Here is a 13,459-nt window from a genome sequence, read left to right as displayed (position 1 = left end):
TATTCCAATACCCCATAAAGATGGGAATAATGGAACGTATAGTAGAATAAAAAGATAAAACGTAACTGTTTATCAGGGTGGAGAGGAGAAGACTGGGCCAAAGGTGAGGAGGAGAGGGGCTTTGGGAGAAGGAAACGTAAGATATAAAAATATACTACACTAAAACCAAAAAAGGACTAGCCTAGAGGGTATAAAGGGCATAAAACCTCCAGAAAAATAATAAATAAATTTTAAAAATAATGGCTACTAAAAAAAACACAAAACGGCAAACACCTAAAAAAGGAAAAGAAGCCTGAAAGTAAAACAGCAAACGCCTTTCTTTCTTCTCACCAAACCCATCAGGTAATAAATCAAAACTGGAGGAATCTATTCTCTCAAATATCCCATCAGAGGGAGCCAATAATAAAGGACAAACAGAGAAAAACCAAGAGTCAAGAGAGGAAGAAATGAATATGAACACCTACTTACACACTTAGATATTGGAAAATTGAGAGAAGAAATCCAAGCTAATTCTCTGGACATTAGGACATTTAGAAGGAACTGCTGACTCTTAATCGACAATTCCAAGAAATAGCAGAAAAGAAGAAAAAATTGATGTGCTGGAACACAAGGAAAAAGTCCAGAAAGAAGAACATAAGGTGCTGGAAAAAAAGATGGCTGACATGGAGTACAAATTGATAGACCTAGAGGACCGGTCAAGACGGAACAATTTAAGGAATCAGAACAAATAAATCCTAAAAGTCTGACAACATACATATGAGTTTTTTTTTTAAAACATCTGAAAGTGGAATGGGACCCCAGAATTCCTAACATGGAAAGAGTGAATAAACCTAAGGGTGTACCAGAACATATCCCAAGAGATGTACTGATATGCTGCACCTCCTCTAAAATTAAGACACACATTTTAAGAGCTATAAGAAGTAATGAATGCGCAGAGGAATACAAAACACTGAAAATATTTCAGGATTTGTCATGGCAAACCAGACAAAAGAGGAAGACCTTTTCTGATGGCACACTAATTCTAAGACAGAACAATATTAATTACCTATGGGGAAAATTATTATATGACATGAAGAGAAGATTACTCCTATTAACTGTGCAGTGTAAGTTTTTGCACAATGAAGACGAAAAATAATAGTTAATACACTTATATAACAATTCACTCAACAAAAAGCTGAAAGGATATGGGGTTCAGATTTATAGGGTTTCCCTTTGTCCCTACTTCTTCCCATATTTGGAACCCTATTTGTCTTTCTGGTTGGGTTGTTTTTATTTTGTTTTGTTTTTTGGTGCCTTAAGGTAGGCTCTCCCTGGATCGTACACCCTCAGAACGCTTTTCCCACATGATACGTGGGAACTATATCTGAGTAATGTTTTGTATTACTCGAGATACCGTATGGCATTTTTTTTTTGCCATACATCACGCTTGTCTTAGGTTGATACCATCGCTTGGGATCAACCCGTCATATTTATATGTAAGCACAAATAAAGATTTTTTTTATAAAACTTTGGTAACGTTTGGAGAGAAAGAGCCTCAAGAACAGATAAGAAAATACAATTTAAGCTGACCTCAATAAATGGATCAACACACCATGTAAAAGGTGTATAATTGTGGACTACCTGATAAAAAAAAAAAAAAAAACGGGTACAAATTTGTGCCTTGCAAAAAACCCACTGGATAATGTCCAATAAAAATATAATTAACTCATCAAGATAACCCACTATTATAAGTGCGGCTCTAGAAAACAAAAAAAAAGAGGCGTAGCATTTATGTTTGCAAAAAATATCTCCCTCATCATTAAACATCAAGAATTAGACCCAGAATGCCTGTGGCAGATTCAGCCACTAAGAGACTGTAAATTGTGATGTAACCTGATTAATGTAATGTTCTTGCTACGTTCTGTATTTTACTATGTATGCGGCATTCGTGTGTTTCAAACACACGAATACCGCTAATGTTAGATCTATATCTACACGAACAGTGTATTCCCGCACTGTTCGTGAATTAAGCAAAGTACCGAATAGGAGACCACCCATAGACGGTTGTGTGTCTCCAATTAGGTACTTTGCAACATTGTAACTAGGCTAATTGCGGTTTGTTACGGGTGGCTGCCATTCGTGTATTGACCACGCGGCGGCGGCCATCTTTGTTCGCAGAAAGCCAGCGGGGTTTTGTCGTCGAGTGCCTGGAACTAAAATCGGCTACTCGGCAACACAAGCCCCGCTGGACTTCCAAGCCGTTTGGGAGTTTACCGTTTTCGGTAGTTTTATTCCCTGACCTCAGGCAATCGTTTAAACGAATTGAACCTGATAAGGGAAACTGAACGGCAAGTTCACTTAACTGTGCGTCCAGGTCCCAGCTATGTAATAAAGGGTTAACAAGCTGTATAACAGGAAAATTGTGTGAGTTATGGATTTTAATGTAAAATCTGTATTCCTCTGTACCAAGGGATATTCCCATTAGCAATGCATGCTGGGATAAGTATCTCCTTGGTACAGCAATGTATGCTGGGTAAAAGATGTGTAAAACCCAGTCCCCCATGTGGTCCCCTACTGGACAAACCCTGCATTGGGACTTGGGAAACCCTGTAGATCTGTAGCCACATAAATACTGTGACTGTAATTAAAAACCTCAGTTGACCTCCAAGCTATGTGTCGTCTAGTTCTTGGGAGGAAGGGATTGTAACTACGCTACCTGCATTTTGCCTGTTTTGGAATTGACCTATCCTGTCTACCAGCGGAGATACCGTGCATATACTGCTACTCCGCTACAATGCCTTTACATTATTCTAATATGTGAAATAAATAATACGCTTTTCACATTAGTTAACATTTATGCACCAAATAAATCTACAATAAAATTTATCACAAAAGTGTTTAAGAAAACAGAGCAGATCAAACAAGGGTTGGTACTAATTATGGGGGACTTTAATTGCACAGTGGACACTTTGAAAGACAAAATTACAGGAAAAGCAGGACAATTATTGAAAACAGATTTAAAAAATGTACTTCATAATCTAAGAGATATATGGAGAACATTTCACCCCTTCGACCTAGATTACACATGCTATTCTAGAACATTCAATTCATACTCCAGAATTGACCTTATCCTGGGTAATGTGACCATGCTATATCTTGTTAAAAGAATAGAGATACAGGATATAGCATGGTCAAACCATAGCCCTATCATGTTGGAATACAAAGATAATTTTGATACATTCCGTAAAATATTTTATATTACACAATAAAAACAATGTTGAAGAAATTAAGAATATAACAAATCTTTTCTTTTTAGAAAATAAAAATAAAGGTACACCGGATATCACGGTCTGGTGTGCTTATAAAAGCATAGCTAGAGGCCACTTGATGAAAATGGCAGCCACGGCAAATAAAAAATATTACCACCTCTCTTTAAACTATATATAACATTAAGCAAATATAAGAGGCAGAATAAAACAACACCTTCTACACAAATAGAAACAGAAACACTGATAAATATTCAGTTAATGAATAAAGCAACCAAACCGTTAGAAGCAATACAATCCAAGTGGTATCAAAAGGGCAACACGACAGAAACACTAATGTCCAACAAATTGAAAAAAGAGAAACATAAAAGAGTAATATTTAAAATAAAAGACAAATAAACCTATCTAATGGCCTCAGTAAAAATAGGTAGGGCGTTTCAGAAATTTTATCAGAATCTATATAACCTACCTGAAGAAATATGGCAGGGAAAAGGAGATTGAGGAATTCTTTGAAAACTTAACCATGCCAAAAATCCTACTTGACCAGTAAAAGCTGATAAACCAGCCTATAACAGAAGTAGAGGTCAGTAAATCCATAGATGAGCTTAAAATAAAGACTGCCCCAGGCCCAGATGGTTTCACAAATAAATTCTATAAACTAATGAAAGACCAATTAAAAGGGGAACTTACCACCGTTTTCAACTACATAATGAAAACAGGAAGCTGTCCTGGAGAGTTATTGAGAGCAAATATTGTCCCCATCCCAAAAGCAGATAAAGACCCAGAACTGATTGGCAATTACAGACCTATATCACTAATCAATACAGATATTAAAATATTATCTTCCATCCGTGCTGATAGATTTAAAATAGTTATACTACAATTAATAAATAATGACCAAGTAGGATTTATACCAGGGAGATCTTCAATCAACAATCTTAGAAAAATAATAAACATATTAGAAAAAACAGATTATCGAAAAGGGGGGGATGTACCAGCGCTAATGTGAAATACCAAAGATCATATATACCAATTGGGTGTAATGTAATATACTTCAAGCTACTGTAACACCAAAATCTTATCTTTTAAACAAACGGATAAAAATGTGGGGTGATGGTGAAGCGCTATATATTGAATAAAATATAGGAAATGGAAATAATATTGGAGATAAGTGAATATACCTGAATAAAACTTCTTTCTTGCAACCTTAACCTTGATATAAGATTCCTTAAAAGTATAAACACAAAAAGTATCTCATAGTATAAAACTGTAATTTACACAGTAAAATATATACATAAAATCTATCCCACTCACACTTTCTAGAGCCAAAAGATTTTAGCTCAGTTCTGGCGCCTGTAGGGTCCGTAAAGGCGACCCTCTCCCTTCTTGGGAACCTTTGTTCTTCCTTTTTCAATAAACCCAGAGCCTTCAATCTAGGCTCAATGGGACAGCATATGTGATTAAGGACCACAATCCTTCTTTCTTGTAGCAGGAAGAAATTTTGCCAAATAGTGTCTTGGTAAAAATATATTTATTAAACTATCACTTTTAAAATTTTATAAAAGTATAAAACAATATCTACACAAATATCACTATATAGGCAAAATCAAAAAAGTCCAATAGTTACAGTCTTTTCATATTCCAGGACGCGTTTCGCCAAATAGGCTTCCTCAGCTGGATCGAAAAAAGTCTTTTGAAAAGACTTTTTTCGATCCAGCTGAGGAAGCCTATTTGGCGAAACGCGTCCTGGAATATGAAAAGACTGTAACTATTGGACTTTTTTGATTTTGCCTATATAGTGATATTTGTATAGATATTGTTTTATACTTTTATAAAATTTTAAAAGTGATAGTTTAATAAATATATTTTTACCAAGACACTATTTGGCAAAATTTCTTCCTGCTACAAGAAAGAAGGATTGTGGTCCTTAACCACATATGCTGTCCCATTGAGCCTAGATTGAAGGCTCTGGGTTTATTGAAAAAGGAAGAACAAAGGTTCCCAAGAAGGGAGAGGGTCGCCTTTACGGACCCTACAGGCGCCAGAACTGAGCTAAAATCTTTTGGCTCTAGAAAGTGTGAGTGGGATAGATTTTATGTATATATTTTACTGTGTAAATTACAGTTTTATACTATGAGATACTTTTTGTGTTTATACTTTTAAGGAATCTTATATCAAGGTTAAGGTTGCAAGAAAGAAGTTTTATTCAGGTATATTCACTTATCTCCAATATTATTTCCATTTCCTATATTTTATTCAATATATAGCGCTTCACCATCACCCCACATTTTTATATATTAGAAAAAACAGAGATTAAAGACACGCCTCAAATGTTACTATCAATAGACGCAGAGAAAGTGTTTGACAGGGTTGTGTGGGGTTTCATGGTTGATACTTTAAAACAATTTGGAATCACTGGATCAATATTACAAGCTATATGCGCTCTCTACAACTCTCCATAAGCTAAAGTAACAGGGTCAGGATTCACATCACAAAACTTCAATGTTAAAGATGGGACTAGACAAGGGTGCCCTCTTTCCCCTTTACTGTACATAATGGTGTTAGAACCCCTTGCAATTCTAATAAGACAAAGTAAAAAATCTAAGGATTTACAAATTCCTTAGGACAAAGTAAATTAAATATTTACTCAGATGACATCTTACTTACTTAAGAAGAACCAAAAGCCTCGGTCCCAGAGCTACTGAAGGAGATAAACAAATACTCTATAGCAGTGTTTCCCAATTGGTGTTCCGCGGAGTTCTGTCAGAACACAAATGGGGTTCCGCCAAAATTTATAAAAACAAAATGGCCACTGGACTATGACGTGGCTCTGGCTCCGGCATCACTAAGAGGCACGCGAGGGAGCTGAGCAGGGAGATTACTTCTCCTTTGCCGCCCTCACGCCAGCCACTATGCAGCCCCTCTGGACCCCAAGCAAGCTGCTCAGCTGGGTGGAGTAAAATACATTTTAAAAAAAAATGTATGTGTCTGTTAGGGACAGTTGGGGGGGGGGACGGGGAGGGTTGTATGTGTTTGTGTGTCTGTCATAGAGTATATGTGTGTTTGTCAGTGAGGGTGTATGTGTGCTTGTCAGTGAGTGTGTGAGTATGTGTGTGTGTGTGTGTGTGTCTGTATGTGCCAGTGTATATCAGTGTGTTTGTATGTGGCACATACAAACACAGATACACACACTTTGACACATAGATACACACACCTTGACACACAGATACACACTGTGTGTCAAGGTGTGTGTATCTATGTGTCCCTAAAAATCCCCCTGGCCGACCTATCGTCTCTGCCAAACGAGGAATATTGAAACCCCTGGCCAAATTCATTGATCACCATTGTAAGACACCCACTTTACTCATACCCACATGCCTTAAGGATACACAGGACCTCCTTACTCATCTTAAACAAGTGTCTCTTCCGGATGGACCTATTACTTTAGCAACTGTAGACGTGAAAAATCTTTACACTATTATACCGCACACGGTCGGCATAGAAGCTATGAGACAGGTTCTAGTACAGTCAGATCAATACAATGGACCAACAATTTAATATCTTCTCGAATGTCTCGAATTCACCTTGAAATTCTTCTATCTTCAGCAAACTGGGACGGCGATGGGATCGGCCATAGCTCCTAACTATGCTAACTGTTATATGTATTCTTATGAACAAAAATATATACTATCGAAATATCAACCCAAACTTATATTAGATCTCAGATATGTGGATGATATTCTCATGCTATGATCCGGTCCTCCCTCGTCCTTCGACACCATGATCCATGACTTAAATACTATAGATTGTCCCGTACGCCTTAGCCATTGCAGTGAATTTTTTTTCATTTTCTATGTTTTAAATTTTTTAATTTTTTCATTTTTTATTGTACTCCATTACATTATCATTGCTTGCATTATTATTTTTCTATATTATCTTATTTTATTTCATCTTATACTAGCTTTTTCTTCTTATTTTACATGTACTGCATTTTATTTATTATTTTCTTTATTATTTTCTTTCTTTTTTAGTTTTTTTCTCTCAGTTTTCTTTTTTTTTTTCTATTTGTTTATTTTTCTTTTTATTTTATTCATCTCCAGGCTGTCCCCCTGTTCTCTAACTTAAATCTCTACTATAAAGAATCCTTGTGACAAATGTGTTTGATTATGATTTAAATATTTATCATTCTGCTTCGATTGTTCTTCTGCCAAGGTATCAGCAGTTCTGATATGCTATTCTTTATCATAGTGTCTATTATGTGCATTGATAATTGACACTTTTTTTGTACATTCTTGTATATTTGTATATACCTATTTGTATATAGTCCACACTTTTTTGACAGTTTCATCATGTTACACATATTTTATTTTCCTCTTATTCACTTATTATCCTCACTTCACTCTTTTCTATTTTTTTATTGCATCACCCTATTCTGTGATATTTTATTTCTATGGTTGCCCTTTATTTTTTTTCTGTCTCTTGATCAATCATTTGGTCTTTGCTCTTTCTTCACTTCATTTTGCTATTCACCTATTCTATTCTCTGCATGTCACTCACACTCTATCCACTCCTTCTACACTTATCCATCCGTCTTCTAATGATCTGGGCTATATGCCATTCTTTTAGTATATTTCTATATGTATATTTACTGTCAACTATATATGAATTTCATATACATCCTCCTAGTTGGTTTTACTTTATTATTCACGTAACGCACGATTCACGATCACTTATACTATCTAAATTCAGCGTCACCATAGTAACCAGACGCTTTTTCACAACCTTTTCCGGTCGCATTAATATGACGTCATTACGTCTTCATGAATTTCACGCGCGATCACCTGATCACTTCACTGCGTCCACACACAGATCTGGGGCTGCACACCTGCACTGGGTAAGTGATTACCTCTTAATAATTTTTGTGCTATATATGCAATTGTTTCACTTATAATTACATCTTGACAAAGACCTCTCGGGTCGAAACGTTGATCTTCTTCATCACATATAAAATTTTATTGAAAATATCCTCTGGAGTGCTCTCTTCATTACCGAGGTCATTGCGAAGCTGATTTAAAGGTAGAGTGCCAGACCTTGCATATATATTTATATATAGATATATATATATATCTATATATATATATATATAAATAAACAGGTCCGGGCCCCTGCTGGCTTGTACATTGAAGAGGGGGCTCTGGCATCTAATCTTCCCCTCCTGCAGTATCAAGTCCTCTCCTCTCACGAGCTGCGAGAGTGTTGCTGCCAAAGCTCTGGCATGCATTTTGTGCCACACAGAGCATTGCCATGGCAGCTTGCGGCAATGCTCTCATGGTTTGCAAAAGGGGAGGACTTGATTCTGCAGGATTGGAAGATTAGACTCCTGGGCCCCTCTCTTCAATATCTTTCAGCCTCATTGTGCCACCGGACCACTAGGAAATCTAGTGTCCCCCTTGCCTGCCCACAGATGAGAGGCAGGGAGGGGGAATACACATACTTATACATTTTTAAAAACTGCTCACGCCTCACTACTCCTATACAACCCCACAAACACACACTACATAAATACAGATACTGCATCCACTACACACACACACACACACACACTGCATCCACTACACAGATACTGTGTCTGTGTAGTGGATCCAGTGTCTGTGTGGTGGATGCAATGTCTGTGTGTGGTGGATGCAGACACACAAACACAGACATTGCATCCACTACATAGACAATGCATCCACCACACAAACACAGACCCTGCATCCACTACACAGTCCCTGCATTCACTACACACACACTGCATCCAACAAACACAGACACAATATCCACTACACAGACACTGCATTCACTACACAGACACTGCATCCACCAGAGATATTGTATCCACCACACAGACACTGCATTCACTACACAAATTATGCATACACTACACAAACACACACTGCATACACTCTGGGCTGATGCTACATAAAGGCGCACTGGATCTCGCGGTGTTCAATAACTGGGTGACTTCATGTACTGTGACCAAGCGGACTGTGCCGTAGTAGAGGATCTTTATCCTCTACCTGGTCTGACAGGAAGTGCTCAGTGAGAGCATCGAACAGCATCCTGCCAATCCTGAGGAAACAGAAGCTCCACTACATAGTCTGCTCAGCCACTACATAGTCTGCTCAGCAGGCACACAAGCGGGTAAAAGACAGAAGGGCACACAAAAGAGACAATATGCCACACAGAATGGGACACTGACACACACTGAGGGGCAGGAGAAGGGGGCAATGACACACAGAGGTACTAGGAGAGGGGACAATGGCACAGAGTGGCTGGAGAAGGGGAGATTGTCTGTGTGTCATTATACCCTTCCCCAGCATCTCAGTGTGTGTCATTGCCCCCTTCTCCAGCCACTCTGTGTGTGCCAATGACACACATGGGCTGCAGAAGGGGGACAATGCCACACTGAGGAACTAGAGAAGGGGACAATGACACACACAGAGGGGCTGTGTAAGGGGCCAATGACACACACAGAGGGGCTGGGGCAAAGGACAATGGCACATGCAAAGGCACACATAAATGAAGATTTAAAAAAAAAAAAAAAACATTTGGTGGGGGAAGTAGGGGGTACAAAAAGCATCTTTGCCTGAGTAGTCAAAATGCTTGCACCGGTGCTGCATCCACTACACAAACACACACTCTGCATACAAAATGCATAAGATATACAGACACTGCATCCACTACACAAACACAGACGCTGCACCCACTACACACATTACATCCACTACACAAACACACACAATGCATTCACTACACACACTGCATACATTACACACAACATAACATAATGGATATGGGCATGGTTTTGGTGGTGGTGGTGGTGGGTAAGGGGAGGCAGCACTTCATCCGCAACCCAGGCAGCAGAATGTCTTGGACCAGCCCTGGTACTTCCACTTTTCTGAGATTCTTTAAACTGGAAGCATCAGACTTCTGCAGACAGGGGCACCGCTGGCATTCTATATATTCTAAAGTGATGGTTATTCAAAAGTGATGCAAAAGTTGAAAACACATGACAGATTTAATAGATTGCTCCAAAAATCTGCTGAAGTGTAGATGTAAAAACTGTTAGTACATATTGATATATATCCCCCCGTGTTTCACGTTAGGAAAAAAACATCACATCCTCCTTGTATAACAATTTGTACCGTACCTCTGGGAGTGAGTCAAAATTTTCTGCTTTAATCATCTTGGACACATCGTTGTAAACTTTGTTGACGTATTTTACCATGAAATGAATGGCGTAACACGTAGCAAGAAGCGGAAACAACTTTTGTTGCTGAGTTTGGTAATCAATGATTTTTGACTCCTTATCACTGTAGAAAGTAAAGATATACTTTAATGTCAATTAAAGAGGAACCGTGAAACATGATTTTTTTTTGCAGAATTGGATATTTAGCCAAAATTTACATAATATTTGGACACATTCGCGCTGCATATTTATGCAAGGCAAGACCACTGTCTAAATAACTACAACTATCGTAATACTTTGGAGGCCACCAACTGCACAGTGGGTGACATCAGACATTGTGATGCATGGTGTAAATGAATTTGTCCATCTTAAATATGTTGGTAGCTGCTACTAATCAAATCAGACCCATTCATTTAGCCACTCTGCCTATGATGTGATATGTGATGTGATATGCTGGGAGTGGAGCTGGGGAGGCAGGGACAATGTGCTTTTCTCTCTAGATCTTCTCTTGGCATATCACTAAAGGGAAAGTTTGAAAACAGGTCAGAAGCTATAAGTAGCTGCTGATATTATGCAAAATAGCTCCCACCAATTTTGTGAGACAAATATGTTTGTTGTAAGAGTAAAGGCCTAGCCTTAACCCTTACCCTAAAAGACATACATGAAAAGCAAAGCACCTAGATGACATTATTTTCTCAGAATACGTGCATCAGTGTTTTATGTAATTGGAAATCTTGTAATTAAACACTCCAAATACCATAATCACTACATAGTGTGCATAGTGGTCATGGAGCCAGGAATGCCCAGGTGCTCTGCTAGTGTAAGAAATTAAATTGTTTGCTAATAGTCTAACAACTTACCTGGGATCTCCCAGGCTCTGGTCACCCATGAGAGCCAAACGTTCTCTGCACTGAGCTAAGCCCCGTGGTGCGAGGCTTAGCTCATTGGTGGAAGGTGATCAGCTGAGCAGCTTCAAGCTCTCAGTGTGGGAAATGACTGGTGTCCAGTGGACCCCAGGCAAGATGTCAAACCGTTAGCAAACTATTTGCTTTTGGGGTGAACCAGAGGAGTCTTGGCACCATAACCAATCTAGCTTGCTGTAGTAGTTATGGTGCTTGGAGTGTTTTCTTAAGCTTAATCCATGCTCTCTTGGCCCCTCAAGCATTAAAACTTGTCCTAAGTCATGGCTGATGAACATACCCTGGTTTTAACTCCGACTGGCGACGGACGGCAGAATATCGGACAGCAATGACGCAAGCTTTCATCAGGCTAGCCAAGACTTCATTACCAAGAATGGAAACTCGCACAGCTATCATTGTGAAGTAATTTATCTTATCAGATCCACGCTTAACATAGGTGCCATCTGAGAGTACCTGTTATTAAAATACACACAGTTTAATTCCAGTCACATTAGATGGATATTTAGTGATATTAGTAAACATCCTACGTGAAAAGTGATAAGGGAATGCTTTAGGCCATTCTGGATTACAAATGAGCAACCGTGACTAATTAGTAAAGTGGAAGTTTGTACCAAATACTGGAGGCTTTTTACTATCTTTAATCAAATTAAAATGTAATATAAATACAAAAAGGGGAACAAAGCAATAAATTATTAGAATTTTAATACATGACATTTTGCATTATCTTTTTTTGCAAAATTCCACAGCAGCAAATAAATTTAACACATAGACAAAATAACCAGTCAGAAAACAGTTCATCACATATATAGATTGGAGTGACCTAAGCACCTCCTCTTTCTTTGCTGTTCCACAGGATCAGGTCAGAGTGTTACTTCTCTCTCATTACCTAAAACATTTATTATTTAGTGCTGTATTGTCGTCTAGCATTTTATTTAGAATTCTGTGACCTTCTGGGTCTGTGCCCACTTTTGTGTCCTGGCTGTCTCACCCCTGTGACTTTACCCTTCCGCTGTCTCCTGAGTTTCAGGAGTGTGACCTGGCTCCCTTGCTCCTCTTCTGTGGTTCCCCGCAAGGAGAGGATTCATGGAGAGGGTGTTGTCAGGGTTTCTTTGCTGTTTCAAACAGCAAACCTTTCTGTTTCACTGATTGAGTTTGCAGCTGCAATTACTATGAGCTGCTTCTGCTTGTTGCCACGGTTACTCACCTGTGAGTAGTAATCAACCCTGCTGCTAATCAGTTCTGCCTATTTAAGCAGCTAAGCCCAGAACCTCCTTGCCCTTGCGTGGTTTCCTGTTTCCCAGAAGTCTCCTTGTTCCTGTGTTTCCTGTTTGATCCTGGTTCCTGACTCCGGCCTTGTTCCTGACTCCGCTGCTCTCCGTGCTCCTGATCCTGGCTTGTCTGACTACCCGCTCTGGTGACTGACCCCTGCTTGATTCCTGGACTTTGCTTTTGTTTATTATTTTGTTATTTATTAATAAAGGTGTGTTTGCATCTACTTCTGTCTCTGTCTGGTTCCTGGTCCCTGACATTACGCAAGGGCCATGAATACAGATGGTACAGGCAAGACACCTATACCTAACCTGCTTACCCAGTGGGACCAGCAGAACCACCATTTGGACCAGTCTGCCCATCTGGATCCAGTACCCGGCCAGCCTGCGATTGCGGCCGCCTCTGCCTCACTTCCTGTTCTAGCACCGGTTGTAACCTCCAAACCTGTAGCGGCTAGAGAAATGACTGGGTCTGTCCCGCTCCCTCAGCATTTTGGGGGCGACCCAGCACAGTGCAGAGAATTTATAAATCAGGTTAAAGGATACCTTGAAACCCTGCCCCAGGCATTTCCTACAGACAGTGACAAAGTTCACTTCATGATTTCTTTGCTGTCTGAAAAGGCCCTAGCTTGGGCAAAACCTCTCTGGGAGGCGGAGAAGCCTATTATTTACAATTACCCTGAATTTGTTGCATCCTTCAATAGGGTTTTTGATATTCCAGCTCGCTCCACCCCTACTGCCGAACTACTCATGTCTAACTCTCAGGGCACAAAAACTATTGTCGAGTATGCCAGT

General features: G+C 39.2%; 1 protein-coding gene across 1 annotated transcript in view; it reads right to left on the bottom strand.

The window, feature by feature from the left end:
* Positions 1-13,459, bottom strand: part of ACOX2 (acyl-CoA oxidase 2) — an 81,498-nt gene that overhangs the window by 28,517 nt on the left and 39,522 nt on the right. Inside the window, exons 7-8 of the mRNA XM_063426862.1 lie at positions 11,677-11,849; positions 10,438-10,600 (exon numbers count right to left, since the gene is read on the bottom strand). Of these exons, the coding sequence (XP_063282932.1) occupies positions 10,438-10,600; positions 11,677-11,849 (336 nt within the window). The remainder of the gene's footprint in view (positions 1-10,437; positions 10,601-11,676; positions 11,850-13,459) is intronic.

Source organism: Pelobates fuscus, chromosome 7, assembly GCF_036172605.1.
Source record: "Pelobates fuscus isolate aPelFus1 chromosome 7, aPelFus1.pri, whole genome shotgun sequence".
Classification (NCBI taxonomy): Eukaryota; Metazoa; Chordata; class Amphibia; order Anura; family Pelobatidae; genus Pelobates; species Pelobates fuscus.
This window is presented reverse-complemented; position numbering and strand designations above follow the sequence as displayed.